Source organism: Fusarium odoratissimum (genome assembly GCF_000260195.1).
Source record: "Fusarium odoratissimum NRRL 54006 unplaced genomic scaffold supercont1.30, whole genome shotgun sequence".
Classification (NCBI taxonomy): Eukaryota; Fungi; Ascomycota; class Sordariomycetes; order Hypocreales; family Nectriaceae; genus Fusarium; species Fusarium odoratissimum.
In genome coordinates this window covers 37,052-58,094 of record NW_022158714.1, presented here as the reverse complement: position 1 = coordinate 58,094, position 21,043 = coordinate 37,052, and the positions used below count along the sequence as shown (strand labels likewise).

At 50.2% G+C, this 21,043-nt stretch overlaps 6 protein-coding genes across 10 annotated transcripts; 3 read left to right on the top strand and 3 right to left on the bottom strand.

Moving 5' to 3' along the window:
* Positions 1-1,925: 1,925 nt before the first annotated feature.
* FOIG_12973 (uncharacterized protein) lies at positions 1,926-8,264 on the top strand. Of its 2 annotated transcripts, XM_031213986.1 has the most exons (3): positions 1,926-3,132; positions 3,235-6,863; positions 6,918-8,238. In XM_031213986.1, the coding sequence occupies exons 1-3, from the start codon at positions 2,709-2,711 to the stop codon at positions 7,362-7,364; spliced, it is 4,500 nt and encodes a 1,499-aa protein (XP_031056134.1). In that variant the 5' UTR covers positions 1,926-2,708; the 3' UTR covers positions 7,365-8,238. The 2 variants fall into 2 exon arrangements, with proteins under 2 accessions (XP_031056134.1, XP_031056133.1); XM_031213985.1 differs by having other exon boundaries at positions 1,926-6,863; positions 6,918-8,264.
* Positions 7,165-10,320, bottom strand: FOIG_12972 (casein kinase II subunit beta-1). Its single transcript, XM_031213984.1, has 2 exons — positions 9,621-10,320; positions 7,165-9,527 (listed from the first exon to the last, which is right to left on the bottom strand). Exons 1-2 carry the CDS (start codon positions 9,777-9,779, stop codon positions 8,661-8,663), a joined length of 1,026 nt encoding a protein of 341 aa, XP_031056132.1. The 5' UTR covers positions 9,780-10,320; the 3' UTR covers positions 7,165-8,660.
* A 140-nt stretch (positions 10,321-10,460) lies between these two features.
* On the top strand, positions 10,461-12,217 carry FOIG_12971 (uncharacterized protein). The gene has a single exon (XM_031213983.1). It carries the CDS (start codon positions 10,594-10,596, stop codon positions 11,686-11,688), a length of 1,095 nt encoding a protein of 364 aa, XP_031056131.1. The 5' UTR covers positions 10,461-10,593; the 3' UTR covers positions 11,689-12,217.
* On the bottom strand, positions 10,469-12,888 carry FOIG_12970 (uncharacterized protein). The gene is made up of 2 exons (XM_031213982.1): positions 12,730-12,888; positions 10,469-12,563 (listed from the first exon to the last, which is right to left on the bottom strand). The coding sequence occupies exons 1-2, from the start codon at positions 12,780-12,782 to the stop codon at positions 11,753-11,755; spliced, it is 864 nt and encodes a 287-aa protein (XP_031056130.1). The 5' UTR covers positions 12,783-12,888; the 3' UTR covers positions 10,469-11,752.
* A 376-nt stretch (positions 12,889-13,264) lies between these two features.
* On the bottom strand, positions 13,265-15,674 carry FOIG_12969 (uncharacterized protein). The gene is made up of 3 exons (XM_031213981.1): positions 15,208-15,674; positions 15,104-15,138; positions 13,265-15,024 (listed from the first exon to the last, which is right to left on the bottom strand). The coding sequence occupies exons 1-3, from the start codon at positions 15,385-15,387 to the stop codon at positions 13,386-13,388; spliced, it is 1,854 nt and encodes a 617-aa protein (XP_031056129.1). The 5' UTR covers positions 15,388-15,674; the 3' UTR covers positions 13,265-13,385.
* A 366-nt stretch (positions 15,675-16,040) lies between these two features.
* FOIG_12968 (uncharacterized protein) lies at positions 16,041-19,620 on the top strand. Of its 4 annotated transcripts, none has more exons than XM_031213979.1 (3): positions 16,041-16,727; positions 16,802-18,549; positions 18,727-19,620. In XM_031213979.1, the coding sequence occupies exons 1-3, from the start codon at positions 16,418-16,420 to the stop codon at positions 18,778-18,780; spliced, it is 2,112 nt and encodes a 703-aa protein (XP_031056127.1). In that variant the 5' UTR covers positions 16,041-16,417; the 3' UTR covers positions 18,781-19,620. The 4 variants fall into 4 exon arrangements, with proteins under 4 accessions (XP_031056127.1, XP_031056125.1, XP_031056128.1 ...); XM_031213977.1 differs by having other exon boundaries at positions 16,056-16,727; positions 16,799-18,549; XM_031213980.1 differs by having other exon boundaries at positions 16,056-16,727; positions 16,802-19,620.
* The last annotated feature ends 1,423 nt before the right edge of the window (positions 19,621-21,043 follow it).

The following is a 21,043-nucleotide window of genomic DNA, read 5'->3' as shown; positions in this document are numbered from 1 at the left end:
AACGCCACCTGTGGCTGGTGCGACAAGATCTGCGTTCAAAGATTGTCGTGATCCCAAATCGCTTCACGAGTTCTGATTTGCCAAACTACCCATGCACGTCCCTAAATCCGGAGAGAATGCACCGGCTTGAATGATGTCACGATCGTATGTGGCGCACCCACTGGTGTAAGACGTCAGGGCTGAGAAACCATCCATCAACAGATATTGCATGTTGCATTGGATATCTTGTTGCACAAATGCCGAACTTGGCTGTCATTGCACCAGTGGTATTTGAGGATACTGAAATGCGGTTATTTAGTGTGCACGATGTGCCCAAGACCCCTGTAACGCGATCGGCGAGGGGCTCGTAAACTTTGCCTCTCTCACCTGATTACAGCAATATCCCTAACCTTGAGAGAGACGGGCAGAGTGGCAGACGGGTAAGGGTCAGGAAGTGCCATGCGCTATCGTGCCCTGAACTTGGACCTGGCACAGATGAGGGGTCCAATTGCTTCTTGGGACCATCCTTCAAGCTAGCAAAGCACCTACGGGCTGGCTAGTAGGTCCTGGAAAGGCCTAGGGCGTCTTGATCGCCGATTCACGATAGTATTGTCGAGCGGTCTGGCTGGCCTGTTGGTAATTCCTGTTTCATGATCTGGGAGTGCCATCAGCATTTGAAAAGGCGAATGATACATATCTGACTTGATGCGGCTGTCAGGGGAAAGGAGCGTTTTATGCCAGCTGCTACTGAAGACGGCAACACCCAAGGGTCGGCTCTAGAGTCCTCGATCCCCGTCAAAGTGAATGATTCGCCGCATCTCGGGCAACTTCTAGTTCGTAGAACAATGACAACTGCAATATGGTAGTGTGCTTTCAAATTAGCGCACGGGTTTCAAGGTTAGTTTATCTACCGTGAAAGACCAGCCTATGATGCTAATACTATAGGTACGTATACGGCTCTTGGGTTGACGAGAGTCAGGACTCATCTCAGGTTGTGTATCTTTGTGTTGAATTAATAGGGTTCTCTGGACACTTGCCGATCTCGCTTCACTGTGCCCGAGAAGCCTGTAGAAGGATCAAGGCAAGGCTGTGGATGCGAAGTGATCAAAAACGATGATCAGTCAGCCCAGACTGAGCCAAATGCCCCGTTGAAAAGGTCATGAGGGCAATCTTTGAAGACTGGAGCCAAACTACTGTACCGTAGTCGCGATGGCAGAACCCTTGCCTGATGGCGGGACCTGTTCTTCAAGTTGTCGCAATGTCGCTGCTTTCATAGCGGGGAGAGCGCAGTAAAAGCGAGAATGCTGTGAAAAGCTCGTTTTTGCATAGTGACACTGTACAGTTCCTCCCCTGGCTGCTGGAATCTGGCTTGTTGGAGATGGTTTCGTGGTGGAGGGTTGTTTCGGGTTCGAAAGGTTTTGGGGTCATCGAAAGCACCGGATTGTTCACCACGAGACCCTTTGATCAACGGCGAGAGTTGATTTGTCTACAATAGACAGCAAGAAGGAAGGCAATGGAAGAAGGCATCTACTATGAGCTGGCCCCAGATCAATCGTGAAAAGTGCAGTGCATCGTGGGCCCGAGTGGGAACCTGAAGGCCTAGACCTGGACAGGACCTGGCTGGGTCTGATCCTGGGATGGCGGATATAATGGGATTTTCAAGGGATAAAGATGGGATTCTGAATAGTCTTGGCAATGCAATGCGGTGTTTCGCTGGGCGAGAGTGGGAAAATGGACAAGATCGACGGAGCTAGTGATGCAGATGAGCAAGCCATAGGTTGGTAGGGATCCATTGGAAGTCCTGTCCTTGCCTTGCCGTCCATGCTGCTCCATGCCCTGTCCCAGGGGCGCCCATTCCCACTTGACCCTCAGCGCTGTGGCCACTGGATTGGCCACTGGGCTGCCCTGGCTTCTCTCCGGCAGGTGTCAATAGTGAGGGGTCACACTGTACTGTGCTGTGCTGTATCGAAACTCGCCACCTCCACACAATCAACAACAACCTACAAGCACCTTTTGTCCTGTGCCAAAACCTCTCCCCCAGCCAGAAGCTGCCACCTCGGGCTGGCAAATTAATTTTCTCCTCGCCCTTGAAATTCGCCTCGCCTTCTTCTCAAATTTCCTTACCTCGTCATTCAGACTGGTATTACGTATCAATCGATAATCAGTCGCCTGAACAGTCAGAGACTTCGTCACTCCTTCCGCATTGGGATACGCCATCGCAGCCCTTTGCCATCTATCGCCGCCTATTTTCTGTCTGTCTGTCTACCGTGATAGCTCCGTTTCATTTCATACGCCTTGTCTGGCCTGTCTGTTCTACCGAGGGCAGTTCTAAGTCTGAACCCCTGTTTGATATCGAATTGGATGGGAGCCTCGTCACTTCGTTCGATCTTGCTACTCCCATCAACGCTACCTTACCTTAGGTACTCTATCATTGTGCATGTAGCTCCCGCGCTGCTCCTTCTGGCAAGCAATCAACCACGATCACCACAACACCACGGACGATTTTACTTCACCTAGGCCACCCCAATCGTTCGATCTCACGGGATCCTCCTAGGCTGTCACCCTAACACTTACACGATATCGGTTATAACGGGAATGCGCGACGCTACTTTATAGGACCGCCCTCACCTCTCCCTCGAGCATCCTCTCCACACCCTCTTTTGCCTCTCGGCTTTCATCCTTCAGCATCCGCTTCGCAACTGTTAGGTTAGCGATCAGACAGCATCGCCATGGATGCGCCTCACGAGAAGGACGACCAGGACGTCAACCAAGCTCAGCCTGAGCAGCAAGGGCAGCTGGAGCAGGAACAACAGGAGCAGGAACACGACCCCTCGTCTGCGTCTCTTCCAACCTATACTTCTTACCCCCCTCCACCTCAGTCTTCGACAGCATCTTCATCGACATCTAGGCCCATGGGCCAAGACTTGCCAAATTTGCGAACAAGTCCTTCCGACGCAACTCCGACACGCACGACCCGAGCTGTCTCATCTGCTGCTCCTAGCGAGCAGAATAGTATTGCAAACTCGGATCCGCCGTTTTCTCCTTGGAGTGTTGGATCAGATAAGCAATTGGGATATCACTCTGCTGCTTCAGATATTTCTGGAGATCGAGTCTTTCCTATACGATCCGTCATAAGCGTCGACCCCAACCCCAGTAAGATTGCCAGTGACGATTATTTCCCGGCCTTGCCTGAGCGCGATAGTCGAAGCATTCCTGTCCATGTCCCAGGTGCTCCCCGAGCTGACACGGGGCCAGATCTGAGACGGTCAGACACCGTTCCAGCTAATTACCATTCACGAGCCCATAGTGAGCGCATCGATGCCCTTATGCGGAGGAAGAACACTATGAGCGGCCCAATGTCCAGCATTCAACTAGACGCAAACCGCCATGGAAGCAGTACAACACCACTTCAGCTCGATATCTCCACTTCCGACAATGAAACAGAAACAGAAGAATCCGGGCCAATGGGTCACAGCGCACCTGCAGCTGCAGCCTCTGGACACGAACCCGATGTGTCTTCTGCGGGACAGTCGAGTGCTGACGTCCCCCTTGTCACATCTCGCTTCACTCATGTTGTGACCGATGATGGCCATGCAGTTATCACAGGCCGCGATGGTGTCCTTCAGCGCTGCGAAGATGAACCGATTCATACTCCTGGTGCGATTCAAACATTCGGTGCTCTCGTTGCGCTCCGTGAAGAGAATGATGGCTGCTTCGTCGCTCGATACATTAGCGAAAACTCTGAGCGAATGCTGGGCTACACGCCCAAGCAACTATTTCAACTCAAAAACTTTTTAGACATCTTGACGGAGGAACAGCAGGATAATCTTCTTGACCACATCGATTTCATTCGTGACGAAGATGCGGATCCAGCCGTTAACGGGCCTGAAGTTTTTAGTTTGTCGATTCGGTCCCCTAAGCGCAAAAGCACAAAACTCTGGTGTGCCATTCACATAAACCCGGCACATCCTGATTTAATCATTTGCGAATTCGAACTAGACGATGACGCTGAATATCCTCTACGACCAGTTGATGAGTTGACCCCCGATACCCCACACGACACCCTCCAGTCAAATCCAACACTGGAAGAAATCGAAGACAGCACAGAGGTCCTCAGCAAACCCCTGAGAATATTGAGGAGTGCGAGAAAGAGACGGGGCGAGCAAGGCGCCATGCAAGTCTTTGATATCATGTCCCAGGTTCAAGAGCAACTCTCTTCAGCTCCCAACTTGGAAGCGTTCCTGAAAATCCTGGTGGGCATAGTCAAGGAATTGACTGGCTTCCACCGTGTCATGATTTACCAGTTCGACTCTTCCTTCAACGGCAAGGTCGTAACAGAACTTGTCGACACATCAATGACGAGAGATCTGTATAAAGGCCTCCACTTTCCCGCATCAGACATTCCACGACAAGCTCGCGATTTATACAAACTCAACAAGGTCAGATTGCTTTACGACCGAGATCAAGACACCTCCAGAATAGTTTGCAGGACTAAGGAAGATCTGGACGTTCCTCTGGACATGAGTCATTCCTACTTGCGAGCCATGTCCCCTATCCATATCAAGTATCTCAAAAACATGGCAGTGAGATCGTCCATGTCGATATCAATTAATGCTTTTAATGAGCTATGGGGCCTTATTTCTTGCCACTCGTATGGTAATCACGGCATGCGAGTGTCTTTTCCAATTCGGAAGATGTGTCGACTGGTTGGTGACACCGCGTCCAGGAACATTGAGAGGCTATCTTACGCCTCACGGCTACAGGCTCGCAAGTTGATCAACACTGCACCTACAGACAAGAACCCTTCTGGATACATTATTGCGTCTTCAGAGGATCTTTTGAAGCTGTTCGATGCCGATTTTGGGCTGCTATCCATCAAGGGCGAGACCAAAATCATGGGACTTGTCGAACAAAGCCAGGAAGCCCTTGCGATGCTGGAATACCTACGAATGCGACAACTTACCTCTGTTGTTGCATCGCAGGACGTCAAAGAAGACTTTCCCGACCTACGATATCCACCTGGTTTCCAAGTTGTAGCCGGTCTACTCTACGTACCCCTCAGCGTTGGCGGCAACGACTTCATCGTCTTCTTCCGGAAGGGCCAGATCAAAGAAGTCAAGTGGGCCGGCAACCCCTACGAAAAGTTTGTTCGAGAGGGCACTGCCGGCTACTTGGAGCCAAGAAAGAGCTTCAAGACCTGGCATGAAACTGTTGTCGGCAAATGCCGAGAATGGAATGAAGAACAGATCGAGACTGCAGCCGTGCTCTGTCTCGTCTACGGTAAATTCATCGAGGTCTGGAGGCAAAAAGAAATGGCTCTTCAAAACAGCAAGTTAACCCGATTATTGCTTGCTAATTCTGCCCATGAGGTCCGGACACCTCTTAATGCCATTATCAACTACCTGGAAATCGCCCTGGAGGGCAGTCTCGATCAAGAAACCCGTGATAACCTGGCGAGATCTCATTCCGCTTCCAAGTCTTTGATCTATGTCATCAACGACTTGTTAGACTTGACTAAGACTGAAGAAGGACAGAACTTGGTCAAGGATGAGGTTTTTGATCTTGCCAGCTGCATTAGAGAAGCGACAGGTCCATTCCTGAATGATGCTAAACGAAAAGGAATTCATTACACCGTTGTTCAACATCCTGGGCTTCCGCGATTCGTACATGGCGATGAACGACGAATCCGCCAAGCACTCTCTAATGTCACTGCGAACGCTGTGGCCCATACTCACAGCGGCCACGTTAAGGTGGAAGTCTTTGTGTCAGAAGTCAAAGATCGACAGGCAGTGGTGGATTTTGTCATTGAGGACTCTGGTATTGGCATGAGTGCCAGCCAATTGGATACCTTGTTCCGTGACCTCGAACAGGTCAGCTCAGAGGAAGCGCCTATGTCGGGCACGAAGCTGGAGGAGATGCCTCGCGAAATGCGAACATTGGGACTTGGTCTTGCTGTTGTTGCCCGCATTGTTCGAAACATGGATGGACAGCTTCGCCTAAAGTCGGAGGTTGGCCAAGGCTCAAGATTCGTGGTTCAACTTCCATTCCTCCTTTCCAATGAGTGTCCAAGCTCACAAGGAAACGAAAACGTCCCGACGAGTGGCTCAACAAACAAGTCGACAAACAGTGCAGATTCCGCAAACACTGCAACATCTGCCCCGCTGTCTCTGACAGCCGCTCCAGAGGGAGAGATTACACTCGTTGACAGGGTTAGCTCCATGACTTCTGCTGTCGAAGGAGGCGATGCCTCAATGAAACAAGGAAGCCGAGCAAGCCAACGAAGTATGAGTAGCTGTGGCAGCCATGGTAGTCATCAAAGTGACGCCGATCGACTCATTGATGCGATCTCAACGCCACTATCTCTGAACGACAAGGAAGGCGGTGAGTATCCTCTTCCTGGTAGTGTGAATTCAGGAGGAAGCTCCATGCGGCCCACGTCCCGCGGAGCTATCAGCCTCAGTGGCCGATCTGTGAGTCCTCCCAGGAGCCCTGTGGCAACCAAACCACATAGCGAGCCCGGAAGCGCAGGGATGGTGGATTCAAAAACTCCGATTCGTGCTGTCAAGATTCCAGACGAGTATAGCGATATGCCCCAACGACCACAGCCCAGCGAACATTCCCGTGTTCTCTTTGAGATGAAGGGAAACGATCGCCCCGTAACAAAGGCCGCTACAGAGAGCGTCACAAGTGGAGGAACTCAGATGACTGAGCCACAACATCTGGAGGTCCTTGTGGCCGAAGACGACCCAATCAACATGAAGATTTTGAGGAAGCGTTTGGAGCGAGTCGGCCATGGCGTGCATCATACTGTCAACGGTGAAGACTGTGCTGCAGCATATCGCGAAAGATCAAAGGAGTTTGACGTCGTCTTAATGGATATGCAAGTAAGTCATTCTGTCTAAGTCGTCTCGCATGAATACGTTACTAACATAAATAAGATGCCAATTGTCGATGGACTCACAAGTACGAAAATGATCAGGTCAATGGAGGCATCCGCGGAGCATCAAGGCCATTCGTCGTTGGCTAACTCAAATTCTCGCATCCCAATTTTTGCTGTTTCGGCTTCTCTCGTTGAGCGCGAGAAGCAGACTTACGTCGATGCCGGCTTTGATGGCTGGATTCTCAAACCGATCGATTTTAAACGTCTCAACACGTTACTTGCCGGTATTTCTGACGAGGAGGTCCGCAAGTCTTGCCTATACGAACCAGGTCAATGGGAACGTGGGGGTTGGTTTGTTCCAAGAGCCAGTCTTGGTGGTTCAGTAACTAGCGACGAGACGACACCGAAGGCCGAACACGATGCCAAAGATAAAGACATAGGCAACACAGTAGCTGCAGAGGCTCAGGCTGAGGGCGATGCTGTTGAACCTACACCCAGTACTTGATACGCCAGTACTACTGCACCAGCAAACAGGTCGTTGGCCAAAAACAGCTCCAGGTTGATGTAGAGCTTTCCTCATCTTTCTGGGTTCATATACACCGGGGTCTCTTCGAACAGACGAGCAGTTTCTCTCGGGTCTTCAACATCTTCAATACACACACCCTCAGATGCCAGTTGACCGTGGCTGTCAGTTTCGTTTTATTGTTTTCTTCTTCTTTAGTTTCATTCTCACTTTTCTTTTTTGCTTTAACGGTTTTAGCCCACGGGATACACACACTGTACACGATAGATATGATGGGAATGGAAATGGGCAACAGGGCGTTAGGAGCTATCAGGCGTTGAAGTACGCTTCACCATCGCAATGCAGTTTGATGTCGCAGGCTGTCCTTTCTGTGCAAGCAGAAAAGTCTTGTGCGAGGAAGATACTCATAATCGCTGGCAGTCTATCCTTTTGTTTTTATTTTTAACTTTATTGTTCTCTTTTGTTAGCATAGAACGGACGAGAGACGAGGACCATGATGTATACGATAGCATGGGTTCAAGGACGGGGTGTTTGGTGACAGGAAAGGTTTTTGTTTTATTGTTTCTTGACCGATCTCTGCTTCTTCTCTATAAAAACAAGAGCATTGAGCGAACTCATGGCGAGGAGGGGATTTCTAGCATGGCTGTCTTGCGAGGGTCACGGCCGCATGAGGAGGGAGTACAACACCACGCCGCAGGACTGGCGACTTGGTAGTGGTTGGATGAGGAACAGGGGGGAAGGCATCAGGAGTAGTAGCATGTATATGTCTATCCATAGAACTCATGCCTAATGCCAATGAAGGGAAAACACATCATAACTTGGGTAATTTGAACAGACGAGTGATAACCGCATAGCCCTGAGATATAAACAAGTGATAATATGCTAAGCTTAAGCACACATAATCATCAAGTTCTTCTAGTCATGTATTGGTAGATTCCTTGAGTTGTCATAAATGTGCATTTGATGTGTATTTTCCATAGCCTACCTATCAAACGTTCAACGCCGTCTATGCATTAATCCTGCGAAGCAAAAACCCAATGGTACCCTTCCTCCCACCCTGTGACACCATCATGCTTAGCCCTTCCTAATGCGTCTCCAGTGCGTCTACGCCTTGTTTCCATGATGCAGTCATTAGGCATTATTGCCAAATATCCAGGTAGCCTGATGTCGAAATCTTCCCTTGAAAAAGATAGGAATATTTCATTAACAGTCCTAACATCTGCCGGGTCTGGAGTCGCGAAGGGATATATATGAGACCAGCCGTATGCGCCCATCACTCTACAACTCGGATTCAGCTCCATTAGTGGACAGAGCCATGGGGCTACCATTGTTGTTCTGTCTCTGGCGAAGGCGAGCGTTTCCAGGAGGGCGTCGACGAACCATAACTCTGCCATTAACACCAGCTTGGCCGCTGTTCTCGTCGTCATCCTCCGAGTCAGGGTTCTGTTCTGCATAGAGACGGGCTTCGTCGAGCTCGTTAATATCTGTGGGGCGTTCACGGAGCCACTGCATCCTGGGGCCAGAACGGGCTCTCTCAGAAACGCGGAAACCATAAATGCGAGGCTCGTATATACGCTCACGGCCCAGACCAGGACCAATATTCTTTGCGTACATGCCGTTGATGAGGCCATCGCCTTCGTTAACACGGGAGCTCGTGGATGACAGCACTTCGATACCACGCTTAGTAAGGTCATATTCTGGGAAAGTAAGGAGAAAGAGAGAGCCGAAAGTACGACCAAAGAAGGCGCCGTCAACGGTTTGGAAACGGCTGTTGGGCGGGACGTAAACGTCTAAACATGATGGGCAGAAGAGCTTGACCGTGTCCTCGCCAGGGATATCGGAGAGGCCAACGGGTAGAGTGCGAGCTTGGTCACAGTTTGTCCTGGGACAGCAACCAAAATGGCCCAGTTCGTACTTTTCACTCATCTGCTGGATGCCGGCCCTGGAGCAGATAAAGCGTTGGTGGATGAGGCCGTACAGCATCTCGGCAGAGGATTCGATGACGGACAAGTCGCTGGCCATGCGGTGATGCCTCCGCTCGCTGGCTGCTCTGGTCAAGCGTTCTGGGTCTGACTCGTTCTCGTCCTCTTCCTCCTCTTCTTCCTCCTCTTCCTCGTCGTCCTCTGGTTCCACATCCAGGATCATCTGTGAGACAGGGGTGCAACGTTAGCAATTCTGGGTCTTTGGGAGAGAAAAAACTGCAAACGTCGACGCGCCTGCAAGACAAGACAAACATACCTCCAATGCTTCCTTGTACATGGCAACCTGGGACTGCAGACCAGTCAGGTTGAAGTCATCCTCGATAAACTCCTCCGAGACTTCGGCAAAGTATTCATGGCCGAGCAGAGAGCAGAAACTGGATATCCAGGACTCGGGGACGCCCGAAGAGGTCGACATGGTGTCGCTATCGTGGTCGTCTCTTTTGTTGTCGAGGGGCAACAGATGCCAGTTGACGAGGCTGGGCCAAGGGATTGCGCTCGGCAGTGGCGTGGTATAGAATGAATCGCAACGGAGAGGCGAGAAAAATGCGAGGTATTATGAGGGCGTTGATATGCTGTGCTGTAGGGCGCGGTATCGACAGGATAGCTGTAAAGCTACCTCGAGGCGGGGTGATGGATGTTGGTGAGTATTTTGAGGGGCGCAGATATCGCGAGCCACGGGCACAAAGCACTACACCTAGCCTAACCTGACCTAACCTACAGTGGAGGGCACGAACGCACTAGGTACGCTAAAGTCGATCGGTGTTGGTAGGGATGTGCCCGTTGAGGGATCCGTACTTATGTGATTTCACCAAAAACAATAGCAGTAATACATAGAAAATCAGCGCATTGGGATAATATACAATAAAGAGAGACCTTTATAATAAACTTGAATTGTATAAATGAAGACCAATTTCCTCTTTCGTCGATCGCGGCAGGATGCAGAGTTTTGGTGCAACAGAAATAGAAACAGATACAGTGAATCTCGAGTTGGTTTCCACTTCCATTCTATCTAACGGTACCTGCTTCGGGACAGGGTTTTGCCGCTTCCGATGCATGAGTCTCGCCTTTGATATTCAAGATGGTGGTAAAAGTGTGACCCAACCAATGCATTAGATGAATGCAGGACATAACGTCGATCTATTCTCAAATGGAACTACAAGAGATATCATGACCAGCTCTTCTCATTACTCGTTATATTAAAACCTCTTCTCATCGAAAATAGAGAAATCATGAGCAAAGTTCTATCTACCTTCTCACCATGGAGTCGGCACATACCAAAGACGGTTCCTCTATGCCGCTGTTTCAGTGAGACAATATCACCAAGAAAGGGAATACCGAGACTGGTAGCAGTAGCTGAGGAATACACCACCACTGAAGCATTTCGCTCACGATCATTTGAACTCGAGAAGCCAGTCGTCTTTGGTAAAGACCAGGGTTCGCCGGCTGCCAATCTGCCTGCGTTGGAGAACTGGTTTATAGACGAGGAAGACCCATACTACACAACGCACACAACAACTCCACGGCAGCCTTTGTCGTGGCACTTCCGCCGCTTTCGCAATCCCATGGTCACTTATGAGATATACGCTCCATCTCAGAAGCAGAAGGACAGCCTTGTAATGTTTCGAGATTCTCTTGACAGAGATATCCACGATGATGCCATTGCGAGGAGTTGGGACAACTGTTTCAACCAGGAGGCTATGGTTGACGGTGTCCTCGACGAAACAGTCAACAATATAGCCAACAGGGATTTCTATCGATTCACTGCACCTCTCCGTCTTTTCAATAAGATATACCACTTCAATAAAGTCTTGCTGAGCATGGGGCTTCCGAGAATATCAGTCTACATTGCTCAGTGCTCCATAGGGGATCTCCCCAAGACCCTCCAGGACGACCTTCCCACTCCAGAAATCATCAAGTTTGTTGGAAAGGGAGACATATACGACTCTAGCATATGGCTCGGCCTAGTGCCGACGTATACACCTCTACACCGAGATCCAAACCCCAACTTCTTCTGCCAGCTGTCCGGGAACAAGGTCCTCAGGCTCATGCTACCAAAGTCGGGAGACGCACTCTTCGGCGAAATACAAGCTAAAATGGAAAAGACAGACAATGGTCGGTTACGAACGGAGGATATGATGCAGGGCGAGGAGCGGGAAATGCTGCATGATGCTGTTTGGGGCGACGATAAAACACCAGTAGGGCTTTTCGAGGTTGTGCTAGAGCCTGGCGACTCCATGTTTATCCCTGCACATTATTGGCATTCTGTTAAGAGCGTGGGATGGGATGGAGAAGTGAACTGCTCGGTCAATTGGTGGTTTCGATGAAGCAACCACAGATATAGCCGTGTCGCAAATTTCTTGTACATTACCGATGTTATACTATGTAATATCAGCCTTTACGAACAGGTCTACAGATGACCCAATTGACATATCCGCACGGCCAGAGGTGCATCTCACTACCACTCCTGACCTCCCATTTGCTCGTGTCTGCACCACAAGACCGCAACAAAGCCTCAACTTCTTCGGGTGTTCTTGTTCGCAGCGCTGAGATATATCCATCAAACATGAGAACGAACGGTAGAATAGGGATCAAGCACGAGAAGATAAGTGTTGCAGGTGATCGCCACTTGAGCGCGAAGAACGGAGCACTGAAGAATGCGCCAATGCCCAAGAAGGTAACCGCCAACACGCTCGCAAAGGAACGATCCTGTAGCTCAAAGATAGCAAGACCCTCGCTCGTCTCGACAGTATCTCGCAGAATATCCTTGGCCAAGTCGTCGTCAAAGTGATGAAACGCCAGGTTGAATAGTCTGAAAGGCTTCGTTCCATCTTCCCTCTTGACAAGATATCCCGGAGCAGACGCCGCATCGACAGAGTTGCGCTCGTACGTCAACAGCGGATTCTTCTGTGCAACTTGTTCCCATGCCTCGACATTTGGGTGCAAGTCTGTAAGGATAAAGCGAACAGGGTCCGATCCTTGAGACTGAAGGTGCGCGTTGACGGTACGAGCTATCGAGGGCGTGGGTCCACCACCGCCAGCACAGAAATCGATATAAGTATAATCGGGTAGAGACGTGTTGAGCTGCTTGATCAAGACTTGGGCGCTGAGACTCGCGGGAGATTGGGATTGGAGAGGCGTGTTGGAGAGCCAGGCGCGTGTAAGGCCATCTTGGACGCGAGCACGAAGAAAGGCGGGAAACCTGATACTTTATTAGTACTATTGACGTTGGTATAGCAATTGCATGTCGGTCTAGTATCCTGAAGCTGCTTGCTCCAGGCTCGGGCAGTTGAAGCTCCAGAGTAGAGCTTGGACATTGGGGTTGACGAAGCTCTGGAGCTGGTGGAGCTTGGAGCCGAAGTACGTACCAAGTTTGATCGTCAATCTCAAAGAGATGGAACCGAGGAACGAGAGGAGCCATTTTCTATGATGAAAAGCTCTGTTCTCTGTCCAATTGACTGGTTCACTTGTTGTTGGGTAGAAGTTGATGTTGGAGTTGTATGTCTTTGATTGATATGATGTGAAACTTGGCCGCGGTAAGTGTTACTATGTCTCTCAGAGGATGTCGTCACCATAGGGTAAGTTATTCGCAAAACAAAAATATTCACAGCATATATTCAAAGAGACTTCAAAGTAGCTCAATTGGCTGAAATATATATAAGCGAATACTACTTCGAGGAGGCAGTAAAATCGGATTGCAGAAACGCTCAATGTTTCTCGTTGTGTCATCATGTTTCGTCGTCAACTTCCAAACACCTCCGTGCAACTCGGTGCGCGCGGACGAATAGTCTCCATGGACCATCATGGCCTGAAATTGACTTATGTCAACATATCATACATATACAAGTGATCATAATTGCTCAGAGTATGGATGATCCAAATTCATCTCGAATTTAGTCGTTTCGATGTCCTTGCAGTAAGTGAATGGTTGATATTATGATGGAATATCAAATAGTTTTGCACTAGTAGTGGTTGTTCCGAGTCAAATTACATACAGTCATCACATTTCTGTAGAAATTATTAACTACTTCGTCGGTGCGTCGGTATAAGGATCAAACCCCATACGACGCTTTGCTTCGCTCCGAGCCCTCCACTGCGTTTCACCAATCAACCCTGTGGTCGATGTCTCCTCCAGGAAGAAAGTGAGTATGTGGTCAGGAATAGACAGATGAGATGTCTGCTGAAACTCCTGGAGACTAGCCAGTCGTATCAGCATCTCCATTAGAGATAGAGATGTTGTGATCGCCCCAAATGGCGATCGAGCGACAAAATTCTCTGTCTCGGCTGCTGTGACTGCTTGTAGAGAGCCCAGTTTATCAGGGCTGTTCAAAGATAGTCTCTTGATTTGATCGACAACATTCGAGTCTAAGGATCTCCTGTCACGAGGCGTACCCGGGTTTGATGTCATACACTTTGGCAGCTCGAGCCTCGTTGAACCCACGGAGTCGGTATCGTCGTCTTCCCCAACATCATCTTCATCATCTTCTTCGTACACCTCGAGGGCCATCCACTCCGGATCGAGATGTGATGGGAATTTCCACTTGAAGAAATGGTCGCTCGCCGGCACGACATTGCTGTCTTCCAGTACCGGGCGTCCGAGACCCTCTAGAAGTTGCCTGTCAATCTCGGCTTGATCGTCCTCATCACTCGCCGAAATTGATGTCTCGCTCTTATCATCGTCCTCGAGTCCTTCAAGAAACCCACCGACATCATCGGTTTCCTGGCGGGCCGGCAGAGCTTGAGTGTCTCGTTTCAAAAGCAAGACTGGTCTTTGCTCGCTGTCAGTGGCGGAACCAATGTTCAAAATTCTGCCTGTATCCGTGTAAAATATCTTGGACAACTGATGTACAGGAATGGACTCGCGAATGCCTGCTCGAGGAATGTCGTAGTATGGCTGAATATTATGCTCGTCATCGTGGAGACGACCATCGTCAAGGTCTTCGATAACCTCCAGGTGGTATGCATACTCTCCCCCACCGGTCGATTCAGGAGCTGGAAGGGGAAAATCGTGGTCTTTCAATGGCTTCGCACAGTAGCCTCGCTTACTGTCAAAGTAGAAGTCCCTGCGAGTTCTGCAGATGCGAACTCGTGCCTTGTGTAATACTTCCTGCCACAGTGGCTTCCGCTCCCCTTCACCTATCCCGTACCTAGTTCCGATGCTTGGCGTTTCTGAACAGTGGCCATTAGTAGAGATCGTGGTGTCTGTAACTTGAGAGGTGGTATGTGGCATCAGTGTGGATGCATGTCCGAGAAAGAGCATGTAGAGAGATAGGGTAAAGATTGGGCCAATCTGGACTGGTCTATTTGGATCTTGTGCGAACTGTGTGTCGCCGACGGTGAGTAGTGTGCTGGCCTGCAGCAGTCTGGATGGTGATATGCCAGCAGGTAGAGATGTAGAAAGGCTCTCCCCAGATGCAGTAATGGCCAACTGCAGAAGCGGGATCTCACGGTCGATCCGGTCCAGCAGACCCTTTATGGCGGTGATGATAGCCAGCAGGCTGTCGTGGCTGGCAGATGGTGAACGTGTCTGGGCATTGTTACTCCTTGAGTTTGAATAGACAGTAGTTGCTGACTCTATGCGACGCCCCAGCGAGACAATGTCCTTATGCAATGATTTCGCAAGGGGAGTTGCTGATTCGAGAAATACATTTCCACGACCTGACCTAGTTGAGAGTGTTAGAATCGGACTAGGAGAAATAGCTCCAACTAGTTGTGTAGTTAATGAGCGAATGGGGTGCTTACTTGAACTCGATCAAGTCTATGGCTGGTGAGATGATCTGCAATGGTGATAGGTTAGGTCTCAGGCACCAGGTACCCCAGAGTAATGAATATGCCTTATGACGCACCTTTATTTTGCTATCAAGCAAGTTTCTTAACGTTTTGAGTTCAGCATGGACAGCCTTGTCTTCAACTGACTTGAGGAGTTTTGAACATTGACCGACGGCATATGACGATGTTAAGGCGATACCGGAGCGAATGGCATATCTCATGGCTTGAACGCCAACTGTTGCGAGGAACTCATCCATGACCAGGACGTTCGAGGCTCGCCGTTATCGAATACTGTATCATGCTTAGAAGCACCGGTAGAAATGTCAATAGAGGGAAAGGGCGAAACTTTAGGTCGAGAAAATAGACAAACAAAAGATTGCACGTCCCCCTATGAGAGTTCCATGCCGCATTGGATTGGTAGCCGTAGCTCGTTAGCAGCGTTATTCACTGCACGTAATTGACCGCCAACGCATAGACGGTGTAGGTTTCGGGCACTTACACTGAGTATAGAGGGGCAACGTGTACAGTGTGAGGATTAAGACCATGCCCCTCGTTGCATGGCACGTGCAGTCCTTGCTTGTGGCTGGTGTCGATACCCAGTCCGTCATTGGGCTTGAACTCGAATGATGAGATGAGTCAAAAGACGAGTCATAAGGCTGAAACCTATACAAACGCATTGTAATACTGACAAATGCCCCGAGTTGCTTGGAACAATAAACAAATGATTCTGCCTGTTCCGTCCCTTCCTTGATAGATGTACGTGTGAGTTGACGAGCGCGCACAGTATCAATCCCCTGAACTACCCCTCTATGCTTTTTACTTCAGGGCAGTTGGTCCGGCGTCATGATATCCATAGCGGGGCAACAATTTTCGCAGTCTAAACCTTGCCTGGTTCTTGCCTCCCCCCACCAAGGAAAACACAAGGAACCTAAGGATATTCACAGAATCAATATAAGTTGTTGGGCGTCTTTGGTGCCTAAAACTCATCTTTTACTGACCAAACTTGACGTCTCTGCCGGGTCAAGGGTTGGAATTTATTTATCTCCCTTCCTCAATTCTCCAAGAACTTGGCATAATCTCATCGCTTGATAATCGAAAAGAAAAACACAAGCCCCATTTTCCACAGACAGGTTGCTTGCATATCTAGGGCCTTTTTAAATCCGCAACCCCATCCAGACCGTAACAAGTGATCGCAAAACCCTCTACTCTCCTCTGCCTCCCTCTACCTACTCTCCCTCCTCCACCCCCCACTACGCGACACAATCCACCGCCGCTCAACACATCAAAATGGCGACACCTAACTCTTGGGAGGACGATCCCGCTGCTCAGGATGAGAACCTCGCTCAGCAGGCTCAGCAGCAGCTTAACATGAACAACCCCGCCCCCGCGCAAGGAGGCTTCCGACCTGGCATCGCCTCTTTCCAGCCTGGTGCTGCTTCATTCCAGCCTGGCCAAGCATATGGAGGATATGCACCTCAATACCAGCAGCAGCAGCAGCAGCAATACTATCAGCAAGGCTACTACCCTCAATATGGTGCTCAGCAGGGCTACAACCAGTACAACCAGGGTTATGGTGGTTACAACAACCAAGGCTATGGTATGACACTTGCGCCAAAAAAAATTCACAATTCGCCGAGATCCGTTACTATGACATACTAACACAAGCAGCAGGTGGTGGCTATCCCCAGTATGGCCAACAACAGCAACAACAACCTCAGCAGCCCGCTGCTCCCACGATTGCTCAACGGCCTGCCGCCGATGCTCCCGCTGCTGCCCCCAGTCAGCCTGCTGCCGCTACCGCCCCTAAGCCCAAGGTGATCAGCATCAGCGGCGATGCTTCCGGTCCCAAGCCCAAGACGAAGGTCCTCTCCATCTCAGGAACCGGCGCTGCTACTCCCGTCAAGCAAGAAGAACCCCCCAAGGCTGAGCCTACCGATAAGCCCGAGGCTGGTCAGAAGGCCGCAGCCGTAAAGGCCATCGAGAAGACAGGCGAGAAGGCCGGTAAGGCTGCCACCGCTAAGACTTCTGGAAAGACCTCACCAAGCCCTGGCTCTGGTCGCAACAGTCCCACCGCTGGTGAGAAGAAGGCCGCCGCCCGAGAGGTTGATGCCGTCGAAAAGGAGCAGGCCGCCGATGTCGACCAGGAGACTCTCAAGGAAATTTACGGCAAGGAGCACGTCAACATCATCTTCATGGGACACGTTGATGCCGGAAAGTCAACTCTTGGTGGTTCGATCTTGTATGCTACCGGTATGGTCGACGAGCGAACCATGGACAAGTACAAGAGGGAGGCCAAGGACTTGGGCCGCGAGTCTTGGTACCTGTCATGGGTCATGGATCTTAACAAGGAGGAGCGAACACAAGGAAAGACCATCGAGGTTGGCCGTGGTTTCTTCGAGACCGAGAAGCGTCGTTACAGTATCCTCGATGCCCCTGGCCACAAGATGTATGTCCCCAACATGATTGGAGGTGCCTCTCAGGCCGATGTTGGTATCCTGGTTATTTCCGCCCGAAAAGGCGAGTACGAGACAGGTTTCGAGAGAGGTGGACAAACCCGTGAGCACGCCATGCTGGCCAAGACACAGGGTGTCAACAAACTCATCGTTGCCGTTAACAAGATGGACGACCCCACCGTGGAGTGGTCTCACGAGCGATACCAGGAGTGCACCACCAAGCTCGCTCAGTTCCTCAAGGGCACTGGCTATAACCTCAAGACTGATGTTTACTTCCTACCTATCGCCGCTCAGCAAATGATGGGTATCAAGACCCGCATCCCCAAGGATGTCGCTCCCTGGTGGGATGGTCCCGCGCTGCTCGAGTATCTTGACAGCATGAAGGCTCTTGAACGCAAGGTCAACGCTCCTTTCATGTTGCCCATCAATGGCAAGTACCGTGATCTTGGTACGATGGTGGAAGGCAAGATTGAGGCTGGTGTTGTCAAGAAGGGTATGAACATGATCATGATGCCCAACAAGACCAACGTAGAAGCTGCTGCCGTCTACGGCGAGCAGGAAGAGGAGGTTCAGCTAGCTCAGTGTGGTGACCAAGTGCGAATAAGGCTCAAGGGTATTGAGGAGGACGATATCTTGCCCGGATTCGTGCTTTGCTCGCCAAAGAGACTGGTGCACACTGTCGCTGAATTTGAAGCCCAGATCCGTATCCTGGAGCTCAAGAGTATTCTGACTGCTGGCTTCAACTGCGTGCTGCATGTCCACTCTGCCATTGAGGAGGTAACATTCGCAGCCCTTCTACACAAGCTTCAAAAGGGAACAAACCGCAAGAGCAAGAACCCCCCTACACACGCCAAGAAGGGCGACAGTATCATCGCTCGTATGCAAGTGATTGGCGGAGCAGGCGCTGTGTGCGTGGAGAAGTTCGAGGACTATCCCCAGATGGGTCGCTTCACCTTGCGAGACCAGGTAGGCTTTATTCACCCCCAGCCCCAACACACCCATTCCCCATTCTACTGACCCCATACTTTTGGGTGTCTCGTCCCCAGATGGCCAAGAGACCACTGCCGTTAAGGCGTGGCGGCAAGAGTCATAGGCAGTGCCTCAATATTCGGATATCAGATAGCTAATATGATATACGCACAGGGACAAACCATTGCTATCGGCAAGATTACGAAGCTCATCTTCAATGAGGCTTAAATGAATGATGACTGTTTTCGATCCGCGCACGATTGCGATTATGTGAGACCAAACAGGTCACGCCATGAGCAAAAATACAGGGGACATTTAATGGACATTCACCACCATCTTCTTCACAAATCATCACGGTTTCGACGGCTTGGCGCTGGGGAAGTTATGGGGTTACCAGGGACGCGGTGCCGGAATTGTATAGGATGATAGGAAGACCGCTTGTGTTGCCGCCAGAGGGACATTGAAAATGACGACACGAAAGAAGAGACAGTAGGCGATATTATGATGGATGCCGTACATTCTCTGTACTTCAAGTGTATATAGACAGGCAAGTGAGAAAACAAAAAAGGAGGATGACGGGAATCATGATACACTATTTGCCTTGCTCATGTGTGGTATGGATGGCGTCTTGATGTAGCAAATAAACCCTGACTATCACACGTTCAAGATAAATGCTATCTCTTGAAAGAGAGCTAAAAGCCAAACGTTGGGAACAAAGCTGTCTTTGAAATAGATAGACGAAAAGAACGACGTCCATACAAGGGGACAGGAAACATGGCATGTGTGCTTATAGTAGCCATTCATGGCGGTGAGACACATCCAGGGTCAAAGCAACTGAGGTAAGATCATGATACTGAGACAGGAGAAAGAAAAGTGAAAGATGGACGAAAACAACAAACCGAGAAGTTATCGTCCACCTGACGTCTGAGTCGAGAGGCAGCCCATGATTAGAGGAAAACTCAGAACCGGTGAATCATGTAAAGCACAGGCTCGGCAAGAGGAGAGATTTCGCCGTCGTCTCTTTTGACACCCCTTAGAAATCTGCATGAAGTCACGATAATTGACAATCTAGGCCTTAGTCCACGATACGTAACCCCAGTCTCCTACTGCAAGATATAGCAGGGATCTCTACTTTGATGGACGGTCTCCGAGGTTAGTTAGTGAACGGAAACGGGACGGAGACCCAAAGGAGGATATTTGCATGGGCTTGATGGCGTTTTGGTTGATGGGCTATCATGATCGAGGGGTTGGAGCAAGGAAGTTTGTTAGCGAGGTTTATGGGCACGAGGAAAAGTCGGGACGGTCCAAGGAAAGCGTTACAGGACGCTACATCATTGTTCCAGAATTGAGAAGCGGTGACCGAATGGAAATCCGAGATGAGTATGGGGAAGAATGATGCATATCCATATCCATATCCATGCAAGGAAGGGAACAGGTACTGCGGATGCGGTTGCGGGTGCGGATCCCGGTACGGCGCTGGCTGGCTGGCAGCGGCCCAGCGGATCGGGAGTTGGTGGATGTGACAGGATACGGTAGAAAACTGTATGTTGTGTTGATGTATTCCGAGGTGAGTGAGCCCTGGCAACACAACGGTCTCGTTACGGAAGTCCTTTCGGAAGGTTGCCGAGAGGACGGAGGTGTACGGAACACCGTTGGGTTTTAGGTGGATCAGCTTTGGAGATACTGATCGATGCCAGGCCGTACAGCGGTTCCTGATATTGCATTATCATGATCAAACTTGAAGCAATATGCAGTGCCCAGGATCAAGGTAGTCGCAAACTGCGTTGATAATTCATGGGAATTTGAAGGTCGGGCGGAAGGGGATGTCAGTTTTACTGCAACACATGCACAGCAGTGATCGACGCTACGTCCTATATCAGTTTGTTATCTTAAAGATAACATGAAGTTGAGCATGTATGGACAGGGGCCTGCATCGCAAGCTTGATCAAGGTGAGCGAGAGTGGTTGACATCGCATACCGGAGGCATACGGAGGAGACGGAGCCGGGTGACGGAGCACGATGGTCAGGAAGTTAGCCGAAACATGGTAGGCAGGCGCCCGCAACGGGAGTCATAGTCGTACCGGGTGTGACATTATCCCTAAACTGTGATGTGCTTCTCTTGTGAGAAGAATAGCCCCCGCAACCCCATTTCCCCACGCAGTTCTTGAACCCCAGCTGCCCAGCCCCAAAAACGTAATTTAGATGGAGGCTCTGGGCGGAGAAACGGTCAGAAACGGACACTCGGATAATGTCGGAATCTTCAGAGAGACGGTTTGAAAAGGTGAGAACCGGCAGAGGGGCGTGTACAATCAAAGGTGAGCATAGGGCCAATCAGAGCCGCCGACCGTAAAATTCGAGTCATGTGGGGAAAGGCAGGGAATGCAGGTTCTGGTCTGTACGTCACCCAGATCCCGGTAGAGGCTACCCACGGGAAGCTTTTTGCATTATCGTGACTTTCTGTTCTTTTGCCTGACAACTGATGCTGACGGAC